Below are 27,977 nucleotides of genomic sequence, written 5' to 3'. Positions count from 1 at the left end.
TGCAGAGGAGCCAGGTTTGATTCCCACTCCCCCGGCAGCGGTTCACAGCCATCTGTAACTCCCCTTCCAGGAGTTCTGATACCCTCCTTCTGACCTCTGATGGTGCCAAGCACACACAAGGTGCACAGACACACAGGCAAAAGCCTCACACATAAAAATTACACCCACAGATAAACCTTGAATTGAACTGAAATCCAGTTGCAGAGAAGGAGGAGTGATGAGCAAAGGGGTCCAGACCAGGCTGGTGAAACCCACAGAAACAGCTGACCTGAACAAGGGAAAACTCTTGGTCCCCAGACTGATAGCTGGGAAACCAGGATGGGAATGATCCAGGCCTCCTGAACGTGGTTGTCAGTGAGGAGACCTCAGAAATCTATGGGACCTCCTGTAGTAGTTCAGTACTTATGCTTAGCATAGGTGTGGACTTTGGGAGCCCATCCCACATAGAGGGATAACCCCTGAGCCAAGACACAGGGGGGGGGGTGGGCCTAGGCCCTATCCCAAAGGATTTGACAGACTCTGAAGACCCCCTATGGAAGGCCTCACACTCCCTGAGGAGCAGAAAGAGTCCGGGATTGGTGGGGGGCAGGGGAGGACTGGAGGGAGAGGGAAATGGGATTGACATGTAAAACAATCTTGTTTCTAATTCAAATAAAAAATGGAGAAAAAATAATAATTTAGAGATTAACAAATCTCTAAAAAGTCATACAAGAACCGGGCATTGGTGGCGCACGCCTTTAATCCCAACACTCGGGAGGCAGAGGCAGCGGATCTCTGTGAGTTCGAGGCCAGCCTGGTCTACAGAGCGAGTTCCAGGACAGGTTCCAAAGCTACACAGAGAAACCCTGTCTCGAAAAAAAAAAAAAAGTCATATGAAACCCAACATTTTGTACAGTGAATTTGTGCGTGCCTGAGCATGCACACACACACACACACACACACACACACACACACACACACACACACACACACAAAACTATAACCAAGTAAAGTTGTAGTGAGAGTCCCCAGCACCTGTACTTTTTGGAGGGCCAAGGTTCAAACTGTGCCCATGTCTGCATTCTGAACTGCTACCTTCTCCAAGCCCTCGTCTGCATGTGTGGGCATGTGATCAAGTAACTCCAGGACAGACAGCACCATGTCTCCAGTGTATGGAGAGGACAGGGGTTTCTTGCTCCACCCTAGAATGCTTGAGCTCCACACAAACAGACTCCAAACCAAAGCTGTCACATCTTCAAACCTTTAATCCCAAATCAGATCACAGTGAAGTCAGACCCGGCTCTTCCCTGCCCCACCAGGCCCCCGTAGGACGTCTTTCCTTCAAGTGAATCAGCACAGACCTGGACAAGGAAGGTCCCCAAATCCTTCTGGTACTCTTGTCGTCCTACCAGCTCAAACCTATCTCCCCATCAGGTCTCTGGAAGGCTTCCCTGGGAGCCCAAATTTGCACATAGCCTCTTAACCATCCTTCCCTATGCAACCCAAATTCAGCTACCAAGAACGATGTGTGTGTGTGTGTATGTATACGTGCGCACGTGCATGGGGAATCAGAGTTCAGCATCAGGCATCTTCCTCCATAGTTTCCACCTTATTTTTGAGACAGGCTCTCTCGCTGAACCTCATTAATTGGGTAGGCTAGCTGGCCAGTGAGCGCCAGGCTTCCCCCAGTTTCTGCCTTCCCAATGCTGAGATTACAGACATATACCACTGATCTGGCCTTTAAAGTGTGTTCTGGGGGCCCAAACTCAAGTCCTCATGCTTGCTCAGCAAGCACTTTTACCTACTGAACCATCTCCCACACACCCCCAAAATTGTTATTTACAGAGAGAAGGTGAGGGAACCAAGACGTTCTGTGAAACGGGCCGTCAAAGTGGGAAGGACAGTTTCTCTAGAAGAGACATGGAAAGCCTTGAGGAGAAAGCTGGAGACTGAGTCAGGCTTGGCAGATGTCTACAGAAAGCAGACCAGGGCTCTAGGTGGTCGGGTCACCCCGCTTGGGACACAGTGACCCCCAGGGCCAGGAAGGCAGGGTGAGCAGCAGGAAACAGATTCCCCCCAGCAGCAGGATCAGGCCGGCACCCACGCCACAGCCCAGGGACCAGGAATACTCATAGGTCAGGCGTGGAGCTGGGGGCGTCTCAGGGCTGGCTCCCTGAAGCAGGGCTCTAACGGAATGCCGGAATACCTCCAGGCTGACGAAGAGCAGCACGCCTGTGGGGGGGGGGGGGGGACAACAGAGTGAGACTCGGGCTTGGAGAGATGGATCAGTGGTTAGGAGCACCAACTGGTTTCCCAGAGGATCTGGGTTCAATTCCCAGCACCCATGTAGTAGTTCACAACCACCTTTAACTCCAAGATCACCCTTAAACAGACATACATGCAGGCAAAATGCACACAGATAGATAGATAATAGATAGATGGATGGACAGACAGACAGACAGACAGACAGATAAAATAAACAGATAGATAAAAATAGAGAGTGAGACTCTTGATCCTGAGACTCCAGTTTGGGTTTGAGATTGCTACACTTTCATTCCTTTATCAACCCCTTTTACCATCCAACGATCTTCTTACGCTTTCCCCCCAGTCATTCAACTGCCATCTTCATTCCACCAATGGGGGACAGGAAATACTACATCTGTGTAACGTGAGATTCTGGCCCGGCAGGTCCCGTGGCCCTTGAGCGCCAAATGAATAATCAGAGACTTATATTAATTATAATACTGTAGGCCAATGGCTTGGGCTTCTTATTGGCTAGCTCTGTCTTAACTATTAGCCAATAAGTACTAATCTATGTATTTCTACACGGTCCTGGCTTGCCGGAGAACGCCTGACTCTCGTCCTCTCTTCCCGGGGCTCACATGATGACCCCTTTCTGCCTGCACCTCCCAGAATTCTCTTTATCTGGTTTCCCCGCCTGTCCTTCCTGCCTGGCCACTAACCACACAGTGTTTTATTCATCAACCAATAAGAGAAATACATCTCCCATCACATCTGTGTTTAACCTGCAAACGTGTTCTAGCCCACGCCTCCATACGTGTGTGTGTGTGTGTGTGTGTGTGTGTGTGTGTGTGTTTGTGTGTGTGTACGCGCGCGCACGTGGGAAGGCCAGAGGTCAATGCAAGGTGCTTGCCTTTCTCAATTACTTTCCACTTTATTTTCGAGGCATTGGGGATTGAACCCTGGGCCTTGTACTTGCTAGGTAAGTGCCCCGCTACAAAGCTACACCCCTAGCTCCCACTTTATTTTTAAAATGTCTTTAAATTACATTTCAGTGAGTGTATGTGTGCACCAGGGCACATATGTGGGGGTCGGAGAACAACTCGTGGGGATCAATTTTCTCCCTCCACCGTGTAGGACTTGGGGAGTGAACTCAGGCTATCAGGCTTACTGTCAGGTTCCTATGCCTGCTGAGTACCTTGCAGGCCCCACACATTTTTTTTTTAAGATGGGGCCTCTCATTGGCCCAGTGCTCGCTAATTTGGCTAGACTTACTGGCCAGCAAGCCCTCCTGTCTCTGCCACCCTGCTGGGATTGTAGACTTGCAAAGTATAGAGTATAAAAGCTGCCTTGCTTTTAATGGGTTCTGGAGATTAAGGTTGGGTTGCTGTGCTTGCAACAGCAAGCACTGTATTGACTGAGACATTTCACTAGCTTCCTACTTCTTGATTTTGAGACAAGGTCTCCTCTAGCCCTAGCTGTCCCTGAACTCACTATGCATACCAGACTGGCTCTGAAATTGCAGAAATCATCTTCCATCTGTCTAAATAGTAGGATTACAGGCATTTTCCACTATGCCTGGCTTAACCACTTTTATTTGGGTTGGGGGTAGAGGTTGAGACGGGATCTGTCTATGTAGTTCTGGCTGTCCTGGAGCTCGCTATGTAGATCAGGTTGGCTTGAAACTCACAGAAATCCTCCTGCCTCTGCCTCCTAAGTGCTGGGATTACAGGCATGTGCCACCACACTTGGCAAGCATCTGTGTGGGCATGGGTAATTTGCCTGCATTTTTGTCTATGTACTATGTGCACACAATGCCAGCTGAGACATCGGATCCCCTGGGACTGGAGTTATTGAATTGAACCTGAGTCCTCTGGAAAAGCTGCCAGTGATCTTAACCACAGAGATATCAACCCAGCTGCAATCATTGTTGTTTTTAAATGAATTGTTTGTTTCTTGGCTTACGATGGAGTCTTGCTATGTAACTCAGACTGCTGTCTAACTCACAATTCTCTTGCCTTAGCCTCCTGAGTGTTAGGATTATAGGTATATACCACAATACCTAGCTAGTTGTTTGTGGGTTTTTCTCCAATCTTTTGAAATCAGAGAAATCCTTAGACACTCCTGCCAAAAGAAGAACACAAATTAGACACCACTTACTAATGGTTGCCATATTGTACCTTCTGAAACAAATATAGGAGGAGGAAGGAGAAAAAAAACTAAGGGTGCGTTTGTGCAAGTGTGCATGCCTCTGTGGTGTGTGTGTGTATGTGTGTGTGTGTGTGTGTGTGTGTGTGTGTGTGTGTGTGTGTGTGTATACTATGTGAGTCCATCTCTAAGGGAAGTCAGAGCAGGAACTTGGAGACAGGAACCGAAGCAGAGGCCATGGAAAGTGCTGCTTACTGGCTTGCTACGTTTGGTTTGCTCAGCCTGCTTTTTTATATCACCCAGGAATACTGATTTCCATAGCAGCTGCATTTTAAACTCTCTTCAACAGTGAACATCATTTCCCCACATCATTGCCAGCATTTTTTTAAACTATCCATGACGAGCCTGGAGTTTATTATGTAGCCCAGGCTGACCTTAAATTTGTGGCAATCCTGAGTACTGGGAATAGGCATGCAAAATCATTCCTGACTCCCTCTACTTTAAAAGAATGGAGGTGCTGAAGAGATGGCTCAGTGGTTAAGAGCAACTGGTGTTCTTCCATGGCACCCAAGTGTGGTTTCCAGCACTTATGTTACACTGATCATAGGGGTTCCTAACTGCAATTTGAGAGGATCATTTGCCCTCTTCTGGCCTCTATGGGTTTGAGGCCAACCTGGTCTACAGAGTGAGTTCCAGGACAGCCAAGGCTACACAGAGAACCCCTGTCTTGAAAAACCAGTAAATAAATAAATCCTAACTAGGATAACATATGTCACTGATACCATCATCGCTAATGATGCAATGACACCATCACAGCCACCACATAAACTTTAACATCGACCATCATCATCTCCAGAGTCACCACCCCCATCATCACAACCTATTGCCGCCATGATCACCCCACCGTGATTACCAACACCTCTCTCGTCACTTTTACTGTCATCACTACCATCTCTGTCACCATCATGACCACCTACCACCATCATCACCATCAATCTCATCACAATCACCATCATCACCACCTGCCACACCCACTCCCAGTGGAGTCTGTGTGACACGAGGCAAGTATTGCTAAAAACATGTCCAGACCTGAGGTGTGTGCTTTCGTAGCTTGGTCTCCTGGAGGTCACTGGCAGGATCCCATAAAGGACAAGATGTTCTCTTGTGTCTCGCCATCTGGGGTGGGTTGTTTTCTGCCTTGGTCAATAGTCTTATGACTGGTCTGGCTTTGTCAGCATCCGCAGATGATCAGGTGTTGGTTGAAGAAAGATTGAGTACCTCTGGATATTTTGGTTCTAGGAACTGAAAGCAACTCACTAGCAATTTTTGGATAAAATGCTATCATTGAAGTTTCCTTTGTACCCGTGGTCCGAACGGAGCAGTTTCTTGCTAGGATGGCTCAGGATATGAGTAGTTTTACTAGTAGCGCCCCCCGTTAGTTAGAACTTTATTAGAGATGTTTTAGACAGAAGATAAAGGCTTTAGATCAGTTATGAATTCGGTCCAGCAAGCAGAATTGTCTTACCAGATATCTAGGAAGAATAGAAGAATAGCTCAAGAAGGAGATGATTCAGAAAGCTTAGGGGAACTTAGAATTCCTATAAAGGGTAGAGTTAGGCAGAACTTACTATAAGATTTATGGGAAGTGGTGGCAGCCCCTAAAGGAACAAAGGTCCATATTTTTATTAAGACAGTAGCTACATCTTTGCCATACACAAGAGCTTACGATAAAGACTTTAATCACTGAGTTGTCATTGGGGGTAAAAAGAGATTGTCTATATTATTGAGCTGATGGGAGAGACTAAATAGAGCAAGACCACATTGATGTGTCATGTCTGTAGCTGACAAAGGAGAGATTTTGTGGCAAATGTATAGATATTTGCATATTTGCATTATCAATCAGGAGTTTTGTATGGAGACATACAGGGGATAAAAAAAAAAGGATTTTATTGGTTGCTTTATGAGATTTGTAGATTGGCCTAAAGAATCTTAAAGTTCAGCAAGATCACATTTTCAGAGTCATAGTCAGCTCAGCAACTTGACCACTGTCTGGGACCGAGATAATTTTGACTAAAACTGCTTCCTGTTTTGTGCTTTCGGTTTAACGCTTACTTAGAGCTAATAATATCTATGATACACATTTTTTGTACTCAGGCCAAAGCTGAAGTTCCTGTATTTCTTGTATAGAAGTAAAGGTCTTTGCAGCAGCATCAAACCTCTCGTGTTTGTGTCTGTCCGTCACGCCAAATCCATCCCAACCTGAGTACCAAGACCCTGATTCTCCCGCAGTGTGGTTCTCTCCCTGAGTGGTCTGCGGCAACTACCTGTCACCATCATCACCATCAAACCACTCATAATCACCATCATCCCCACCATCATTGTCAGCATTGACACCGTCAGCATCTCTGACGTCACCTATTGTCACTTCAACTGTCAATACCATCCTTTGGAGAACTCCTATTATCCTTTGGCCATCAGTTTGAATGTCACTCTCTTGGGGAGTTTCTTTGACTGCCATCCCATGGCAGTGTAGCATTCATATCCATTCCCATCACAATAGTGGCTGAATTGTTATATGCATAATTATTAGTCATTATCAGACAGAACGAAGAGCACTCGATAGCAGACATGGTGTCTTATTTGATTCAGACTTGTATCTGCCGAATCTCCTAGAAAATAGCAAGTGCTCACAAGCAGACAAAGAACAAAGAAACGAATTTGTATGATTAATAATTTTTCTAATCATTGCATCTGGCTCAACACGGAAACTCTGGATGACAGAAGGAATTTGGCAATGGCACACCATGATTCAGAGCACAGCTAGCACCCTTGGTAAGGCAAAAAAACAAAAACAAAACAAAAAAACAAAAAAACAAACAAACAAACAAAAACATGGTCTCCAGTTAGGTATCCATTCTACGTATCAGCTCTAAGCCTACAGAGACTCTCAAGCCCCAAAATTCAATGATGCAGTTCAGTGAAGAAGAGGCCAAGAAAGCTTAACATCAAGCCTTGCTTGATGGGTGGCTACCTGAACAAGACCTGCACAAGACCGGACCATCACCAATCCATTATGGAAGTGGAAATACAGGTAATTAAAGGGGAGATATATTTCTTAGTGGTGTTATAGCCACTAATAAGCTGACTTTGGTCAAGTAAATAACCTTCTACCCATGCAGGCAATCCTAATTAAATCTAATGGGGAACCAAAAAAAGCCATAAAAGTTGAAGGGGACTTGGAAACAAGAGAGTTGGCAGGAGAAGGACAAGGAAGGATGCATGGGGTTGGGAAGTGAACAAGGTATCACACACCATACATACGTGTTTGTGTATGTATGCGTGAAAACTGTGAACAGATTCTTTTTAAAGTCCCGCCTCTGCCACTAGTGGTGAAAGTTCGGTGTTCTTATCGGCAAAGTGAAGGCTAGTAACCTTTGGGGCTGAAGAGGTGTCTTGGTGACTAAGAGCACCTGCTGCTCATACAGAGGACCCAGGTTGGGTTCCCAGCACCCACAGGCAACCCACAGCCATCTGTAACTCCAGTTCCAGGGAATCCAATACTCTTCTCTGGACTCCTCAGGGGCCAGGCACACATTTGGTGAACAGACAGGCATGAAGACAAGCATTCAGACAGATCAAATAAAAATGAGTAAATATTAGCAACCTTTAACTAGTCCACTTGCTGTAAAGCTTTGAGGCTTAGGTGGATTAAACTGAAGTCTTTTGTTATTACTGGGGTATGCATTTCACAAGATGTAGCATCTTTTTTTCTGAATATCTACCTACAAGAATACAACACATGAGGCTGGAGAGATGGTTTGGTGGTTAACAGAGCTGGCTGCTGTTCCAAGGGTCCTGAGATCAATTCCCGGCACCCACATGGTGGTTCATAACCATCTGTAATGGGATCTGATTGCCTCTTCTGATACGCATGAAGACAGAGCATTCATACACATAAATACAAGATAGATAGATAGATGATAGATAGATGATAGATAGATAGATCTTAAGAGAAAAAAAAAAAAAAAAAAACAGTACATCACAGTCCATGCAGACTGCAAGCCCCAAACTCAAAGACTGTTTGGAAACCTTCCTCGTGGCTTGAAACGCTCTCATCTTCAGACCTATTCAAGCCTCGAGCTTCTTTGACCTTTGAGAATGCAATATTCCTCAGAGATCCACCTCTACTTAAGTACACAACACAGTGCTGAAGATTCCAGGCCAAATCCAAAAGAGTGCTCGGAGAGAATTCAATTTGCCATGCAACAACAGGGTTTAGAATGCTCTTAGCTGTTGGATTCTACATGAATTCACTCCAACTCCTGGTGTGCAACAGTGCCTGGAGATCAGCCCCTCCCCCTTCACATCAAACAAGCATTGGAGACCCCATGTCCAAACCTAAAATGGTATTTGGAGACATTCCACTCCTTTGCTGACAACAACATTTGAAATTCTCCCATCTTTGAGCCTACTACAGCCCTTGGACAGACCCCTCCTCTACTCCCAGCATGGAGGAGTAAGTGGAGATTCCATTTTCATTGTACAGAGATTCTTAGCGCTTGTAGCTCCAAATGTACAAGAGCATTTAATTCTAAATAAACCTTCCCAGCAAGAGTCCTTGGAATACTTCCATCTTTGAGCCCACTAGAGCTCTTGGGTTTCTTCTCACTCCCAGAATGCAGCTGTGTTGGAGAGTCTGCTTCCCAGCAAGCAACATTGTGTGGAGTTCCCACTGCTCAGTACTCAAATGTGTGAGTGGAAATGCTAACTTCCAGAATGCAACAGCTGGTAGAAAGCCAACCACCCAGCATGCAACAGTGTGTAGAGATCCACCTCCCAGCATGCAACAATGTGTAGAGATCCACCTCCCAGCATGCAACAGTGTATAGAGATCCACCTCCCAGCATGCAACAGCTGGTAGAAAGCCAACCACCCAGCATGCAACAGTGTGTAGAGATCCACCTCCCAGCATGCAACAATGTGTAGAGATCCACCTCCCAGCATGCAACAGTGTATAGAGATCCACCTCCCAGCATGCAACAGCTGGTAGAAAGCCAACCACCCAGCATGCAACAGTGTGTTGAGACCTCACTTCCCGGCATGCAATGTCCTTGGCTTCCACACACTCAGCCCTCACCTGAGAGGCCAAAGCAGACAGCTCCCAAGCGGAGCAGGAATTCTGCACCTTTACTGAGTACCATGATGACACAGAGGCAGCCCAAGGCCATGGCTGTCAGGCTCAGCACCGCTACCACAGCAGCTGCCAGGTTTACCTCTGCAAGGAGGGGCCAAGGAAGAGGCAGAGAGCATGGGAACCAGGGAGTAGACAGCACTCCTTCACAAGAAGCAGAGCCAGAAGGATGGAAGATTTCAAAGCCATCCTGAGAGCGCATTACTGATACTGTTGAAAGAATGGAGACTCAGGGCCGGGTAGTGGTGGCGAATGCCCTTAATCCCAGCACTTAAGAAGCCAAGGCACATGGATCTCTGGGAGTTCAAGGCCAGCGAGTTCCCGGAGAGGCTCCAAAAGCTACACAGAGCAACCTTGTCTCGAGAAACCAAAAGAATGGAGACTTGGATGATTTAGGTTATAGAGCAAAAAAAAGGGGGACAAGGCCGTGTCATGGATACTAGAATGACCATCTGCAACTTATCCTTTGGTCATCACTGGGATAACAGATCATGCAGTGGGGGGAGCAGGAGATAGGGGACAGTGACAAAGCTGATTCACTAGCTTGCAACCATCCAGGTTGTAATTTTCCCCAACTGCTCCCCTGCCGGAAAATTCTGTGTAAAGTCCTACACCCCTCTCAGTCTTTGGCTCTGGAAAAATCAGGATTAGAAGTCACATTAAGTGCCCAGTGTGGTGCACCAAGTTATTCTACCACCTCAGAAGTGCACAGTGACTAGACCCAGCTCACGTGAGAAAAGAGTGGAGACCGTGTGGGGTCATAGTATGTGCCAGGACCCACAAGTTAACTGCATTAAATCCTTATTTTGGAATAAACAAAAACAAAACAAACAAAAAAACCAAAAAAGCAGTGAGAGACATGAAATGATCCCACTTCCTCTGCAGAGACACCAGGGCACTGGAGTGATGTTCAAGAGGCTGGGCTTGGGGTAAAAAGCTCAAAGTCCTCAGAGTTGTGTTGCTCAGTACAGTAGTAGCTACCAGACACACATTCAATTAAAAGCACATTTTCTCCATCACACCAGCCACCTTCCAAGTAATCGGCAGTCCCATGTGTCTTGGGATTGGGATTGTGCCCCTGCCCTTTCGTGGGGGATGGAACAGGAAGTCACACTCTCAACCATTTCTGATTTGTTTTCTCACCTGGATGGTGAAGCTAAAGTGCCAACCTTGTGGGGTGATACCAAGCACTAGGGTTTGTGCTAACAAGCTTCAGGTGCTGAGCTTAGCATGCCAAGTGTCCTTAAAATGCTTCTGATGCTCCATACAGTCAGGAAGTATGATCTGCCCAAGCCACACAGTACAGGCAGAGTTGGTGGACAGAGTGCTAGACACAAGGTCTAATGATCATTGTCTCCATTTGGGGGGGGGGGCAAGGACAGGGTTTCTCTGTGTTAACAGTCCTGGCTGTCCTGGAACTTGCCCTGTAGACCAGGCTGGCCTCGAACTCACAGAGATCCGCCTGCCTCTGCCTCCTGAGTGCTGGGATTAAAGGCGTGCGCCACCACCACCGCCTGGCCATTGTCCCCACTCTTAACCCCCCATCAATCACCCTCTAAATATAGGACAGTCACTGAAGCCGAGCCCATTCTGAGCACAATGCTGTCACTCACTCGTTCCGAGCTGTCATCCTACCCCCAGGCCGCCATTGTCACAATGCGAGATGCCCTCACCTTTCTTGGTGGTTCTCTGGAAGATGCGCGCATTCTCCCCTGTGGTGAAGAATTTGAAGTAGGTGCAGTTTGCTTCTGTGGGATGCAGGAAAGAAAGTGGGTGAGGTGATGGCATGAACTTTTGTGTAAGCGCAAAGCTGGCCACACCCCCAGACACTTACAAGTAGCTAAAAATAGAATATTAGTATGGCTGACACACAGCAGAGAAAAATCGGGCTGGCAAGATGGTTCCGAATATAAAAGTGTTTGTTGCTAAGCCTCACCACCTGAGTTCAATCCTTAGAATCCACATGGGAGAAGGAGAGAGCTGTCTCCTGTGTGCGCTTTCTCTCTCTCTCTCTCTCTCTCTCTCTCTCTCTCTCTCTCTCTCTCTCTCTCTGTCTCTCTGTCTCTCTGTCTCTCTCTCTCTCTCTCTCTCTCTCTCTCTCTCTCTCTCTCTCTCACACACACACACACACACACACACACACCAAGATGGAAAATGACACCGAGATGTAAATACCACTTGCCACATCACTGATGTCCGGGACTGAGGTTTTAACCCCAAGCCCTGAACAAGTGTGAGCCAGTATTAACCTCTCTGGACCCTCAGATTCCTCTTCTTAAAACGAGGTGACAATCTCCCTCCCGGCTGCTTCGTGTGAGTCCGAGGAGCAAGTGGGTTGGAAATGAGTTATCATTTCATTCAACAAAGGACATCGAGATGCAGGTACCAGGAAGCTAAGAGACTGGGGGAAGATGCCTCTCTCCGATGCTGCATACACAAAGGGCTCCTGCGGATTAGCAAGGCGGGCGAGAAGTGACCCCATTGAAACGTGGACAAAGGGTATGAATAGTTATTCACAGGAGGGCAAGTCTGGATAGTTCACAAGTACATGAAGAGAGCCTCTGCAGCAGCAGGAATCGGAGAACCGAGACTTGAACCAGCAGGGAAGTACCACTTCAGATCAATTAGTTGGGCAAATATTGAAAGGGCAGTCGGAAGCACTGGGGGGTGGGGGGTGGGGATAGGAGCAGCTGGAAGTGCTCAGACCTGGCACTGGTCTGTATGCAAAGGACTCTGACACACTTAGAAAGTAAAGTACAGGTGTACAGCAGGCGATAACCGTCCAGTCAGTCATGGGCCTTGTGTATGACCCAGGAACAATACAAGTATGTCACCTTGCAGCTGGGGAGGTGGCTCTGAGGTTAAGAGCATATACCACCCCTGCTGAGGACCCGAGGTAGGGTCCTGGTACCTACTGTAAGGATTCAGGCTTTATGCTGGCCCGCCCCTGTCACCTGGCACAATGCACTCGGGGAGTACCCTGGCCAGCCCAGGGTTCCATGACTGCATAGTCTGCACGCAGGTGCAAAGGACCCCTTTAAAAGAAAGACCCCCTGCCCACTTAACGTTCTCTTTCCCACTCTCTCTCCTTCTGTTCCCCTGGGCACAGAGGGCTTTTCCTGTCTCTCTCATCTCTTCTGTCTTCTCTCCGTCTCTCTCTGTTTCTTTACCTCTTTTCTTTTAACTCCCCCCCCCCCTTTCTAATAAAACTTCTCACTTAAGTTCTGTCTGCCTGGAGTGTTTGTCCCTCTGCCTCGGTCACCCTCAGCTGACAGGGAATCTACCAAGGTTCCCCTCACGCTTTATCAGAACGCCTACAATGCCCTTTTGTGGACTCTGTGGGCCTTTCTGGGCCTTCACATACAGGTGCACACGGTCCCCACATACACATAAAATTTAAAAGTAAAATAAGTCATGATTATGCACAGAGAAGGCATCCTAATCTACATAAATACACACTTTGGCGTTCTTAAGATGAATTGGCTGAAACGTGCCTTTCTCAGAACACATCTCTACCTGTAAGTGACATATGTCTGTATGTCTTTGCCCTATGACACAATAATGTCACTTCTGGATATCCAAGAATTAAAAGATGCCATATATAGGAATATAGATGTAGTTGTTCTCTGTGGCATCGTTTACTAAGATGGAAATAATTTGAGTGTCCATCTTTTGGGCAATAGACAATTGAGATAGATGCTCTCATGGACATCTTTATAACATAGAGTCGCCATGAACTGCAAAAAATATAAAGCAAGTGGGTGAGATTTAGAAATCAGTGTTGAGCAAGAAAAATTACATTGAAAACAATATGAAACCACATGCTACTGCTTCTTCAGATCAAAATACACATGTATATAAACTCTACATACATTTCCAAGTCAAACCACGTGTGCATGGATACAAATACCAACCACATAACAACACTGAATTAAGAAAGAATTCTCTCTGAGACAGGGTCTCCCTGTGTAGCCCTGGCTGTCCTGGAATTTGCTACGTAGACCAGGCTGGCCTTAAATTCACAGAGATCTTCCTGCCTCTGCTTCCCTCCTGTTGGGATTAAAGGTATGTACTACCATGCACAGCTTGGGAAATAAATTTAAAAATAGGAAAATGTGGTACCAGACTGGGCTACGTGCGGCCTCGTCTTTAAAAAGAAATAAATTTCAAGACATAGCATGAGAAGGACCTTGTGACAGCAGACTACAATTTTTATGTATACATTTTATGTAAACACGTGTAAGAGTCACTCAATACCATTGTTAATTGAAGTATGTCTAACTTGCTAAGACAGCGTTTCCTGTATCCTAAACTGACCTTGAGCCTGCTGTGAAGCAAAGGACAGCCTTGAACTTCTGATCCTCCTGCCTCCACCTCCCAAGTTCTAGAACTACAGGCGTGTGGCACCATGCCTGGTTTATGCGATGCTGGGGATCAAACTCAGGGCTCTGTGCATTGCTAGGCAAGCAACATGCTAACTGAACTACATCCTGGCTCCTAAAGTGCATTCCATACTCTGACCTACAAGTAAGTTGGGAACACAGAAAATGGAGCCAGACAGTTTGGAGAAGTGGAAATGCACCACTATCAACAGAAGGGGAGACAAGAAGGGACGAGGGAATAAGTCCACATCAAGCAGGGTACAGGGCGTGCCAGGTATCGGCTTGGTGAAGAAAGGTTTGTAGTTTCCAGACTGGAGCACCACCCAAGTATCAGCCCGTCATCCTACAGCACCAAGAGGCAAAGGGCACTTCCTGTGAAAGGAAGATGCTCTCTGTAGCCACTGCTGGAGGAGACATTGTTTCCCCATGAGAGAATACAGAGTCTGGAGGATACATTGTATCCCCCATGAGAGAATACAGAGTCTGGAGGATACATTGTATCCCCATGAGAGAATACAGAGTCTGGAGGATACATTGTATCCCCATGAGAGAATACAGAGACTGGAGGATACATTGTATCTCCATGAGAGAATACAGAGTCTGGAGGATACATTGGATCCCCCATGAGAGAATACAGAGTCTGGAGGATACATTGGATCCCCCATGAGAGAATACAGAGTCTGGAGGATCCATTGTATCCTCATGAGAGAATACAGAGTCTGGAGGATACATTGGATCCCCCATGAGAGAATACAGAGTCTGGAGGATACATTGGATCCCCCATGAGAGAATGCAGAGTCTGGAGGATACATTGTATCCCCCATGAGAGAATACAGAGTCTGGAGGATACATTGTATCCCCCATGAGAGAATACAGAGTCTGGAGGATACATTGTATCCCCCATGAGAGAATACAGAGTCTGGAGGAGACATTGTATCCCCATGAGAGAATACAGACTCTGGAGGATACATTGTATCCCCATGAGAGACTACAGAATCTCTTCTGGGGCTGGGTGTGGTTGGTGTCTGGCATCCCATTTGGCTACTGATGACAGGACTGGGTGTCCACGTCCCCCAGAGGGTAGGACAAACTTACTTGGGAAGAAACAGAGTGAGTCACTGTAGGGAGACACCCTAGCCCAGGGGAATTGTAGGAAGACACCCTAGCCCCACCCAATAGACATGGGACCGGTGCCAGGTGGACCCGGGACTCGCCCATAAGGGCGTGAAGGAAATCCGGTGTGATGTAAGGGAGCTTTATAAGGGCTGCACTGGAAGACCCTCGCCCTCTTTCTGGCCGCGCTTGCTGGGTTCCTGTAACCTCTCTCTGGCCCGAGTCTTGCCCTGGTGTTTTCTTGATTAAAGAGACTTCACCATCCCGGACCACAGTTTATCTTTGAGCACACGCTCCAACCCTTAATCTTCAGAGTCACCCTCTGATAGCCAAGGGACTTAATGGCTTTCTTTTCATTTTCAAATGAAGTTATTTCTTTGAGACCGTGGAGTCCACGAGAGGTCCTCTGATGGGGCAGAATGATGGTATGTTGGGAATGGCCTTGTAAGAAAGATAAAGTCCTCTTCTTTTGTTTTTCTTGACACAAGGTATTATGTGGTCTAGGCTGGCCTACAACTCACTATGTAGCCAAGCTGGCTTTGAACTCCTGGCCTCCCTGCTTCTGCCTCCTGAGTACTGGTGTGTGCTGCCATGCTCAGTGATGAAGTCCTTTCCGACAAGTAGAGGGAACAGCAGGTGATGTGAAGGACCTCATCATACACGGTGAAGTGGCAGGGGACAGTCTTCTCTCTCAGAGAGTGAGGGTCTCCGAGACCTTCCTAAGCTCTCGTGACACACACCTGAGAGTCAAACCCCATAGAACTAGCCCAAGGCACAGACTGGGTACCAAGAGTTCTTGCTCCTTAATTTTCTCCCCTGTAGAGCGGGTATGGTGGCAATCCATCACTGAGCCACACTCCAGCCCCTCACTGGGGGATTCTAGGCAGGGGCTCTACCACTGAGCTATGTCCCCAGCCATTGTTTTTGCTTTTTAAGAGAGGATCTCTGAGCTGGGCAGTAGTGGCACATGCCTTTAATCCCAGCACTTGGGATGCAAAGGTAGGTGGATCTCTGTGAGTTCCAGGACAGCCAGGGCTGTTACATAGGAAAACACTGTCAGAGAGACAGAGAACAGAGACACACACAGAGAGACAGGATCTCACAAAGTTACCCAGGCTGACTTTGAACTCCCTCTGTATCCCAGGTTGCCCTTGAGCTCACAGTCACTGATCACCTATGATTACAGAATTGCACCTCCAGGCCAAGCTAGCATCCTGTCCCATTTTGCAAAGGTTTGGGATCATCTTTGATCGGGACTCCCGAGCAGTGAGAAACACCAGAAAAGAACTGTTTAAGATAGCTGATCAGGACATCAAGCCAAGCCTCAAACTTCAAAGGCTTAGAGCACCCCATGTGGGGTTCCTTATCACATCTGGAAAAGTAGGGGCTGGGGAATGAAAGGAGATCCATCCAGAGCCCAGAAGGGGGTGAAGGGTTAGGTCCTCTTGAGGGGTCCTAAGACTATGGGGTACACTACTGGGGAGCAGCACCCCAGAGCTCATCAGACAAATGATTTCCAGAGTGTTTTTTGATGGGTGTCAAATACTGTCCTTGAGTCAAAAGAGGGAAAATAAACACCTATCCAGTTCCCAGGAGGTATAGAACGTCCCACTAGTGTAAGGAAAGGGTATAGCATGTTCTGTCAGAGAATGAGAGGTACAGGGTAGCCTGCTGGCATGGCTGAGCGCAAAGGAAAGGAAGGGTGTGGGGTGTCTGCCGAGCAAGGGAGAAGGGTTGGAATGTCCACTCTGACTGTGTAGAGGTGAGAGAGAAGGGAAATCCACTTTTCCCAGGACAATGTGCACACTTCATTGGATGGTACCCACAAACGGGGAGTCAGCACAGATTTTTCCACTTCCGGGTGGGCGTAGGGTGGTCTGTGTGCACAGAGGCTCACAGAGCGGGAATGTGGGATGTCTCCAGGCTTCTCGTTAAGGGCACAGGCTGTCTGTGGGTGCATGGCTGTCTGATGGGGGAATGCAGGCGGTTCTAGGGGATATGGCTTGGCGGGGGCGGTTACAGACTGTTCTGAGGGTACCAGCTGGGTCTGGAGGCACAGGCTGCTGTCTCTAAGGGGTACAGGCTGGTCTGGGGCACAGGCCATAGCTAGAAGACAAACTTTAAGGAACAAGTTTCTTTAAGGGATATGCTACTTAAGGACATGGGCTATGTCTGAGCTCCCCCCCCCTCCACCCCCAATTCCCTTTCTCTCCAGTTTTTGTGATCCGGGCACAAACTCTTTCTCAGGGTTAAGACTCCCCCCCCCCCCTCCAACAAGGGTTTCCCAGACATAAGCGTCTTTCGCCCTGAGTGTGGGACACGGGCTCAGGACACAACCTCTCACCTCCTGGCAGCTCAGCCGGGCCACAGGTGTCCCTGCCCGCGGGCACGTCCGCCTGCCACAGTCGCTTGATGCACACCTTCCAAAGCCCCATATGGGCAGCCTCACAGACGGCGCTGCCGTTGGTCTTGTATGTGTTAAGTTCCACCCAGAACTCGGTGCCCACCGACAGCACAGCCAGCGTGGCACCCACGGTTGCCAACAGCAGCACCAGCTTGATCTTGCCCTCGCGCTCCGGAGTCAAGCCGAGGTTCTGCTGTCCCTGGGCACGACGCCGACCCGCAGCTGCTCGACGGCGGTCCTCCTCTTGCATGAAGAAATTAGACCACATCATCATGATGCTGGGAGCGGGCGGAGCTCAGGCGAGCTTCGAGGAGTCAGACAGACCTGTGCAGGGGGGGGGGGGCTGAGGGGCAGGGAGCAGGTCCTGGACTTTCGAAGGAAGTGGGGGGGGGTCAGTGTCAACTAGATTGGGAATGAGCAAAAGCTGAACCCCAAATCCTAGAGGCCTCTGCCTCTCAGGAAAAGAAAAACAAACAAAAAAAACACAAACAAGCTGTTTTCTCGGCCTAAGGATGCCTGGTAGGTTTAAACAGACACTACCTGGGCTTGTGCGCGTGAATTTGGCACAGGTGAGGCCTAGAGAAAAAGCCGGGCTCCTCTGAGATTCACCTACCCTGGGGAGCCCAGTCTGTACCGGATGCTGATGGGGTCTCCAGTAAGCCTCAGAATTTTTCCCAAAGAGGGGGGCTGAGGTATTTCATGTGTTTGAGAGAAGTGGTCTAGGTTTCTTCCGGCTCAGAGTTTGAAAAGGGAGGAATCACACACCTTTAGCTTATACAAGAGTTAGAACTGGGGTTTCCCGGGGGAGATTAGAAACCCCTCCAAGTCTCAGAGAGGCAAGGAGGATCCTCCAATATTCACAGCAGCTCCAAGTGCTCCACTGGAGTTCCAGGGTAAGAGGGGGATGAACTCAGAAAAGAGCCCAGGTCTCAAAGAGAATCACAGTGACTGAGAATCACAGTGGGGGGGTCCAGAAACAGAAAATGCTGGGGGACTCTCTGAGAGCCCAGGAGAAGGGCCTGGGGTCCCGACAGGGCTCAGTCCAAGGCACTGTGGTCCACCCTGTGTCTGGAAACGCCAGAGCAAAGCGCCCTGGGGGACACGGGACCTGGGAAGGGACACTCAGTGAGTCTGTCTCCAGTGGCTCGGCTCCCCCTCCCCCGGGCTCCCAGGGCCGGCCGGGCCGGGATCGCTCCAGACTCAGCTCGGGGTCCCGCGCTCGCCTGGGTCTTCCCACCCGGGTCGCCCGGGCACGGGCCCCTCGCGCTCTCCTGCCTCCGCGCCGCGCCGGCCCCAGCTCCGCGATGCCTCCGAAGCGTCCGGCTTTGCTCGCCTCCGCCCGCTCGGCCCTCCGGACCCGCTGCGCTCGCTCCCGGCCTCGCCCCATCCGCCCACCCCCTCACCCCACCGGCTATTTCGGGCTCGACCCGTAAATAACACCCGCACCTGTCGCGGGCGCCTGTTGCCATAGGGATCCCGGGTATTTTAAGGGGACAAGGGGCGGGGGAGGGAGGCCTCTAGGAAGGAGGGGCTCTGGGCCGGGTCTTCAAGAGGCAGAACCTAGGGAGATCTGTTACCCCCCCACCCCACCCCACCCCACCCCACCCCACCCCACCCCCGCCTCCCCAAGGTTCGGAGGCGGGGCTGCCAAGTCCAAACTCCAAAATCTGCTGCTGGCCCTGGAGCCAGTTAAGGGTTGAGAACTTAGGTTTCTGTCCTGAGCAGGCTGGCTGGGCTGGAAACTCCTGGGTTCTAAGGGCCAGAGGCTAGGGAGAAGGACGGGAGGTGGGCGGGGAGGGGGGCGGGGAGGGGGGCTGGGAAACCCCTGAGTTTGATGGAGGAGGACTTCTTGAGTGTGGGCTTCTGGGTTTGAAAGAGAAGGGGCTTAGTCTGGACTCCTGAGTCTGAGGGAGGCGGCTGGGGCCTGGATTCCTGAGTCTGAGGGAGGAGGCTGGGGCCTGGACTCCTGAGTCTGAGGGAGCAGGCTGGGGCCTGGACTCCTGAGAGTCTGAGGGAGGAGGCTGAGGCCTGGATTCCTGAGAGTCTGAGGGAGGAGGCTGGGGCCTGGATTCCTGAGTCTGAGGCAGGAGGCTGGGGCCTGGACTCCTGAGTCTGAGGGAGCAGGCTGGGGCCTGGATTCCTGAGTCTGAGGGAGGAGGCTGGGGCCTGGACTCCTGAGTCTGAGGGAGGAGGCTGGGGCCTGGATTCCTGAGTCTGAGGGAGGAGGCTGAGGCCTGGACTCCTGAGTCTGAGGGAGGAGGCTGGGGCCTGGATTCCTGGGTCTGAGGGAGCAGGCTGAGGCCTGGATTCCTGAGTCTGAGGGAGCAGGCTGAGGCCTGGACTCCTGAGAGTCTGAGGGAGGAGGCTGGGGCCTGGATTCCTGAGTCTGAGGGAGCAGGCTGGGGCCTGGATTCCTGAGAGTCTGAGGGAGGAGGCTGGGGCCTGAATTCCTGAGTCTGAGGGAGCAGGCTGAGGCCTGGATTCCTGAGTCTGAGGGAGGAGTCTGGGGCCTGGATTCCTGAGTCTGAGGGAGGAGGCTGGGGCCTGGATTCCTGAGTCTGAGGGAGGAGGCTGGGGCCTGGATTCCTGAGTCTGAGGGAGGAGTCTGGGGCCTGAATTCCTGAGTCTGAGGGAGCAGGCTGAGGCCTGAATTCCTGAGTCTGAGGGAGGAGGCTGAGGCCTGGATTCCTGAGTCTGAGGGAGGAGGCTGGGGCCTGGATTCCTGAGAGTCTGAGGGAGGAGGCTGGGGCCTGGATTCCTGAGAGTCTGAGGGAGGAGGCTGGGGCCTGGATTCCTGAGTCTGAGGGAGGAGGCTGGGGCCTGGATTCCTGAGTCTGAGGGAGGAGGCTGGGGCCTGGATTCCTGAGTCTGAGGGAGGAGGCTGGGGCCTGGATTCCTGAGTCTGAGGGAGGAGGCTGGGGCCTGGATTCCTGAGTCTGAGGGAGGAGGCTGGGGCCTGGATTCCTGAGAGTCTGAGGGAGGAGGCTGGGGCCTGGATTCCTGAGTCTGAGGGAGGAGGCTGGGGCCTGGATTCCTGAGTCTGAGGGAGGAGGCTGGGGCCTGGATTCCTGAGAGTCTGAGGGAGGAGGCTGGGGCCTGGATTCCTGAGTCTGAGGGAGGAGGCTGGGGCCTGGATTCCTGAGTCTGAGGGAGGAGTCTGGGGCCTGGATTCCTGAGAGTCTGAGGGAGGAGGCTGGGGCCTGGATTCCTGAGTCTGAGGGAGGAGGCTGAGGCCTGGATTCCTGAGAGTCTGAGGGAGGAGGCTGGGGCCTGGACTCCTGAGTCTGAGGGAGGAGGCTGGGGCCGGGACATCTGTGTCTGAGCGAGGAGGACCAAGCCTGACCCTTGAGTCTGGACTGGGGGATGACGGGAAGTGGGGGGTAGGGGTAGGCTCCAGGGTCTGAGGAAGGAGGGCTAAGACCTGTATTCCAAGAGGAATTGTCTGAACCTAGACTTCAAGGCCCGGAAGAGGCCATCGTGGCCAGAATCCTGGGTATTGGTAGACTGAGCAATTGCAGTGTTGAGTCTTCAGCCCCACCCCCACCCCAAGGTAGAAAATGCAGACCTCGGGGAATGGGGGCGGTGGGGGGCATGAAGCAGAGCGACTACCCTCATTGGATTTATTAGACTGTGTGTCCCCAGGGCACCTTCCACGCAGTTTCAGCTCCCCCAGGGGCAGAGACCCGGACAGGGACAACCCACGTGGCGTGGTGGCAGGGCCTGAGTCTTAACCCCTCACTCCCTACCTCAGTCCTTCTGTGGACCACCCAGGTGGGACCCCACCTTTTACCAACTCCTTCCTTCCCCACGTGGCTCTTCCAGGTGGGCCTGATGCTGTGACCAGGCCCCTGGAACACCCGTGCTGCCTCTGCTGAAGCCCTGCGCTGGACGTTTCTCATTGGAGGCGATTGTGTGTCTGGCTCTCCCCTCGGACTGGCCCAATCAATGGCCATGGTCGTCTCCAGTATCCATTTCAATGCCGGGTATCCGAGAAGCCGTAGACACTTGGGTTGGGCGATATGAATGAAAGAGGTGGGGATGAATGAATGGCCTGGTTCAATGAGATGGCCACACACAGCTCCTTCTCCAGACTAGGAAAGATGTGACCTAACCCTCCTCGATGTCCGCGGGGACAACTGTCTCTCTTCTGCCTGGCTTAGCTACCTGTCTCCGCCTTCCGTGACAAGGTGGACACAGGCTCTCAAATGGCAGGGCCTGGCAATCCCCAAGTCCCCCAGAAGACATTCCTAAGCGCTGAGTGCGTTTTCATTTCTGAATGAAGGAAGGAAACTTCCCTGGATCTCTCCCGGCTGGATGGCCTCCAAGTCCCACAATGTCAACAGCAGGAGCTGGAGAGTGGACAGGACAGCCTCATTTTGGAAGTCCTTCCGAGCCTTTCTTCCCTGACTGCTACCGAACTGCTCCCCGCCCCCAACCCCCTTCTCCTAGGCCCTGGATCTCCTCATATTTCTCAGTCCCATCTGCTGCAGTAGCTCTCGAAATTCGGGGTGTGCTTTCTGTCTTCTTGCAAGTACATTTTCCTTATTTATTTATTTATTTTTGGTTTTTCGAGACAGCGTTTCTCTGTAGCTTTGGAGCCTGTCCTGGAACTAGCTCTTGTAGACCAGGCTGGTCTCGAACTCACAGAGATGCACCTGCCTCTACCTCCCGAGTGCTTCGATTAAAGGCGTGTGCCACCACCACCTGGCTCCTTTATTTCTAAATTAAAAAAAAATTACATTTATTTTTGGGTGGTGTAGGGGCATGCATGTCACGGTTTGTATATGGAGGTCAGAGAGCAACTTGTAGAAGTCAGTTTTTTCTTTCTACCATGGAGATTCAGGGCAAGGTTTAAACTCAGATTTGCCAGCAAGTGTGGTACCTGCTAATCTGTCTCACTGGCCCTTCTTAAAATAATGCATATTTTTTTTTATCGTTCTAACAAAATGTCTCCCTCTGAAGCTCAGGCAGGCCTTGTACTGTGTCAGTCCCCTGAGATCAACCTCTTTAGTGCTGGGATCATCGGCGTGAACCGTGGCTCTGTGTCATTTTCATACCAAAATAATAATTTCTTGAATTCCGTTTCCCTCTTCTTCCCCACCCCCCACCGCTGCAACCCCCGCCCCAATGGTGGATCAAGGCTTTTTATCTCTGAAATCGGACGGACGTCACCTCTTGCTGAGTTTGTCACCACTGCCCATGTAACAAACCCTCTAGTCTTCCATATCTTTTTCCAGCTTTCAGCAGCACTGGGCACAGATGACTGACTTCCTGCTTCATAAAACATTATGTACTTTCCACTCTTCCTTTTATGCTAGGGAGTGAACCCTTAAGGCAAGCGCTCTAGCCCTGAGCCACACCCCCAGCCTCTCACTGGGGCATTCTAGGCAGGGGCTCTACCACTGGGACACGCCCCCAGTCCCTCACTGGGGGATTCTAGGCAGGGGCTCTACCACTGGGACACGCCCCCAGCCCCTCACTGGGGGATTCTAGGCAGGGGCTCTACCACTGGGACACGCCCCCAGCCCCTCACTGGGGGACTCTAGGCAGGGGCTCTACCACTGAGCCACGCCCCCAGTCCCTCACTGGGGGATTCTAGGCAGGGGCTCTACCACTGAGCCACACCCCCAGTCCCTCACTGGGGGATTCTAGGCAGGGGCTCTACCACTGCACCATACCCCACCAACACTTAATTTGCCTCTGAGAGAGTATGCCTTTCTGCCTACCCTCATAGGGTCACTCCCTCTCATAGAGATGCCTTGGATATCCCCAAATTTCTAAACCAGGGTCATAACTCTAGCCACGGTACCCTTCAAAGTCACCCCATTCTGTGGCATTAAGTGTCTTCTGTGTGCTGACATTACTGAAACTTGTATTTCCAGCCCTGACCTCTTCAGCACTCTCATCATCACCAGCCGGCTACCTGATACCCTGGCTTGGATTTCCAGAGGCATCACCAGTTGGGCGTGTCCAAAAGAGAACCTTTGATTCCTCCCACCTAAAATCTGTCCGGAATACAACGATGCAACTTCAGCTCAGATTCCTTTCCTCTTTTAACCTTGGTTTCTCGGTGTCCCTCTGCCCCCCCAGGCCCGGCACGCCATCACGGTAGACACGATCTGTAAAATTCCATGCCCCTAGTGTTTACCTCCCCTTTCGATTTTTGTTGTTGTTGTTTTTGATACAGGGTCCCGCGTAGTTCAAGCTGGCCTTGAGCTCCTGATCTTCCTGCCTCTAACTCCCAAATAGTAGGTTTACAGGCCTGAGCCGCCATGCCATTTATACAGTATTGGGGATGCGACGAAGGGTCTCCTACGTACAGGGAAATTATCCTACCAAGGGAGCCACATTCCCAGTTTTGTATGGAAGACAGAGTCTCGTGTAGCCAAGGACTGCCTTGAACTCCTGATCCTCTCGCTTCCAGTTCCTGAGTGCTGGAGTACAGGCATGCCCCACCCCCACGCAGCCCTCTTTCTGGCTGTGAAGTCATTCCCGGCGCAGTAACAGGATTCTGCTATTGTTTTGTTTAAACAAAACTGGGACCCCCACATGCCTGTGCTCTCCAGATGCTTCCCATCAGAACTGGAACAGAATATGGGTTTTCTCTCTCTCCTCCCTCTCTCTGTCTCTCTCTGTCTCTCTCTCCCCTCACCCCGCCAGGGCTCTAAGGACTCATCAGTGTTTTGTTCCCTACACTTTGGAATCTGTGTGCAACTGCTCCTCCATGTTGACATCCATCACCGCAAACGGTTTGTCTTGAATGGCTCTGCGCTGCCATAACGGTTACCATATCCTCTGCAGTTTTTGTAATCGGTTGGGAGAGTCTCCGTGTGCAGTTCGCTATTGCTACCTCAGCTTCTGGAGGCTGTGTAGGTGTGTGCCAGCACTCCTAGCTCCAGCTTTCCTTTCTTTTTTCCTTTTTCATAAAAGGTCTCATGTATCCCTGGCTAGCTTCGAATTCCTTATGTGGCCGAAAATGACCTTGAACTCCTGATCTTCCTGCCTCCATCTCCCAACGGCTGGGTGTCCCCACGTGCAGACACCACCTCCAAGTTTATGCAGTGCTGGGGATTAGAACTCAGGACCTTGTGGATTCTAAACAAGCTTACCACCATCTGAGCCACACCCTGAAGCATCCTGCTTAGCCTTCTTTTATGAACCTAAGTATGCCGCCGCCCCCCCCCCGGCCCCTGCCGCTGCTACTTGGAGAGGTCCCAAAACAGCAGACCCTTGTCTGTCTACTCATCACTTGCTATGGTTTGAATGTGAAATGTCCCATGGCAGATATTAAAGAGTGCGGCTTTAGATTGCTGGGCTTTGGGGAAGTGATTGGATCCTGAAGGCTCGGTCAATGGGTTAATCCCTTCATGGATTCCTATGGTGGCTTTATCGGGAGGAAGTGATGAAAAGTAGAGGGTGGAATGAGCGGAAGGAAGTTACCTGGTGTGCCTTGGGAGGCTTTCTAGTCCCAAACCATTCTTCTCTCTGCTGCCTGTCTACCATGATGTAAGGAGTCTCTTCAGATGATCTAGACAGATTGCTGCCTCTTTGTCTCCCTCCTACCCCTGGTTGACTCTAGTCCCTCATACATGGTAGGCTCTACCACTGAACCACGCCCCCAGCCCCTCATTGGGTGATTCCAGGCAGGGGCTCTACCTCTAAGCCACACCCCAGCCCCTCACTGGGGGATTCTAGGCAAGGGCTCTACCTCTAAGCCACGCCCCCAGCCCCTCACTGGGGGATTCTAGGCAGGGGCTCTACCACTGAGCCACGCCCCCAGCCCCTCACTGGGGGATTCTAGGCAGAGGCTCTACCACTGGATTATATCATCTGCTCTCTCTTTGCTTTTTGGTTGGAAACAGTCTCACCAAGCTGGTCTTGAGCTCAGTGAGTCAAGCAGGCAATCCCCCTTCCTCAGCTTCCTGAGGTCTGCACCACCAGGGCTAGCATACAAAGTATTTCTCTTTTTCTAGTTTTGCGTGTCTGTGTGTATGTCCCGAGTACATGAGAGAGAGGGGAGAGGGTGGAAAGAGAGAACACGCATGCACTTGTATGAGGGGTATACCCATGGAGATCACAAGAGGGTGCTGGGTCCCCTGGATCTGGGGTTACCAGCCACTTGATGTGGGTGCTGGGATCTGAACTCTGGTTCTCTCACAGAGCTGTCAGCATTCTTAGCCAATGAACCTCCTCCCCAGCCCAAGATTTCTCTAACATTAAAATAAAAGAACCCGGGCGTTGGTGGCGCACGCCTAGTCCCAGCACTTGGGAGGCAGAGGCAGGCGGATCTCCGTGACTTCGAGACCAGCCTGGTCTTGAACTACAAGAGCTAGTTCCAGGACAGCCTCCAAAGCCAAGGAGAAACCCTGTCTCGAAAAACCAAAAAATAAAAATAAATAAAAGATAGGCAGGGCATGGTGGCACGCCTTTAATCCCGGCACTCAGGAGGTAGAGGCAGGCCTCTGTGGGTTCCAGGCCAGCCTGACCTACACAGTGATACCAGGTTCAAATAAAATCGATTTCTTAAAAGACAAGAAGTCGTCCATTCTTCTACGCCTCGTGGACATCTTACCTGCCTCTGCCTCTGTGAGGGTCGGGTTTCCTGTTCCTGTTTTAGTGTCTTGACAACTTGGTACCTCTGGCTGCCCAGCTTTCCCAGCCGCTCCCTTAAGCTTCCCCCTCCCCTCTCCCTACCTACCTGCCCTTTGCTCTGGATTTGACTTTTGAACGGCAGTCCCCATCGTGCCTCAGAACAGTTGTGCCCTCTACGTTGGTCTCTTTCACCTTGCCCCTCACTATGCCTGGTGTCTCTGCAAGTCGCCCTCCCTACACAAGCCCCAAGCCCATCATCACCAGGGCGCCTAGTTTACACACCTTTCCTCATTTTCCAGCGCCTCTTCCTAAACTGCTCGCGCAGATTTCCTCCCAGGCCCCTGACTCGGCCTCCCCACCTTCTAGTTCCATCTGAGCCCCCAAGGTAAATGTCTCCACCACCACCACCCACCCACCCCTTTTCATTGGACGTTGTTGAACACAGGCTGGCCTCAGTCTCGCTATATAAGCTGGGGATGTCTTTAACTTCTGATCCTCTGGCTCACACCTCCCAAGGCAGAGATTGCCAGCAGCGCCTTATCTCGCCTGCCTTATATGAGGCTGGGGATGGCACCCAGGGCTTGACAAGCGTTCCCCCAACTGAGCTTTTCCTTTGCGTCTTCTGGAGTCTGCTTTTTAGCCTGGGGCAGCCTCGAATTTACAGGCCTCCAGCCTCAGCCTCGGCTCTGAGATGACAGGTGTGTGCCGTTCATGAGGGCTCCCCGCCCAGACCCAGGCTGAGTGCTTTCTTTTCTCGGCTCCTAGCTTCTTCCATCATGTCCTCTGAGCTGGTTTTCCCTTCAGCTTGGTAGCCCTTAGAGGAAGGGCAGAAAGAAAGGCATGTTTCAGCTCCAGCGTCGCTGAGTGCCCACACCCGGGGATTGTTTGCTGAGCAAAATGAAACCAGTACGAACCGCTCTCTGCCTGCTGAGTGACTGCCAGGTCCCTCCTCTTCTGTCTACCCGAAAACCCCTACCCAGTTCGGGTCTACTGTCAGTCTCTCTCATTCCCCCCTTAAGAAGAAAAAGCCCGGGCCCCTGGGTCTGGAATTCAGGTCACTGCTAAGACTCTGGTGTGTCAATCCTCCACGACCCCACCTCCAGCTTTGCAGTTGGACCCCAGCAGCCTAGAGACCGTGGCCCTTGTGCCACCCCCAACCGCCTCCTGCACACCCGGCTGTTTTGCTTCCCCAGGTTTTCACCCGAGTTGCCTTCACCGCCAACAGCACATACCAGACACCTGCTGGTCCTGTAAGGCCAGGCATCCCATGCTCTAGGATGTTCGTTCCCCCCCCCTCCCCTGCGCGTGTTCGGCAGTGGGTGGCTTTGCCCTGTGTTCTCAGGTGACCACTGTGACCCTGATACAGCACTCACCGCCCTGCCTGGGTGGCATGTTTTTGACACTGACAGCAGAGCGGTCATCTGTCACCCAGATCCCAACTCGCACAGCACAGAATGCTAGGAGTTGCTTTAGCGTTAGTAGGTGGCTGGCTGAATCAATAAATTCAGTATTTCTGATCACCCCTACCACCACCTCTCGCACCCGCTTTTTTAGGTTTGTTTTTTTTTGTGTGTGTGTGTGTATGTGTATGGATGTTGTGTCTGCGTGTCTGTCTATGAACCACATGGATATGCGCCTGTGGAGGCCCAGAAGAGGATATGTAGATTCCTTAGAACTGGAGTTATAGAAGCTTCTGTGGACTGCCATCGGGTGCTGGGGGTCGAACCCCGGTCCTCTGGAAGAACAACCAGTGCTGTTAACTGTTGAGCCCTCTCTCTAGCCCCTTGAATGAGTGGATGGAGAATGACCCCAACCTCCCAAGGCTCTGGAACACCAGACACCACGCCTGAGATCCAGCATTTGCTGCAGAATATTCTGCCTCCCCTGCTTAATTCCTGTTTAAAGCCACTTCATGGCCGTTTTGTTG

General features: G+C 50.8%; 1 protein-coding gene across 3 annotated transcripts; it reads right to left on the bottom strand.

Moving 5' to 3' along the window:
* Positions 1-1,972: 1,972 nt before the first annotated feature.
* Positions 1,973-17,729, bottom strand: Cacng6 (calcium voltage-gated channel auxiliary subunit gamma 6). 3 transcript variants are annotated; one of them, XM_027431014.2, is made up of 4 exons: positions 17,399-17,729; positions 11,233-11,307; positions 9,506-9,643; positions 1,973-2,211 (listed from the first exon to the last, which is right to left on the bottom strand). In XM_027431014.2, exons 1-4 carry the CDS (start codon positions 17,727-17,729, stop codon positions 1,973-1,975), a joined length of 783 nt encoding a protein of 260 aa, XP_027286815.2. The 3 variants fall into 3 exon arrangements, with proteins under 3 accessions (XP_027286815.2, XP_035305106.1, XP_035305107.1); XM_035449215.1 differs by lacking the exon at positions 9,506-9,643; XM_035449216.1 differs by lacking the exons at positions 9,506-9,643; positions 11,233-11,307.
* Between the last annotated feature and the right edge of the window lie 10,248 nt (positions 17,730-27,977).

The sequence above is a fragment of the Cricetulus griseus genome, chromosome 9 (assembly GCF_003668045.3).
Source record: "Cricetulus griseus strain 17A/GY chromosome 9, alternate assembly CriGri-PICRH-1.0, whole genome shotgun sequence".
NCBI classification, from domain to species: Eukaryota; Metazoa; Chordata; class Mammalia; order Rodentia; family Cricetidae; genus Cricetulus; species Cricetulus griseus.
This window is presented reverse-complemented; position numbering and strand designations above follow the sequence as displayed.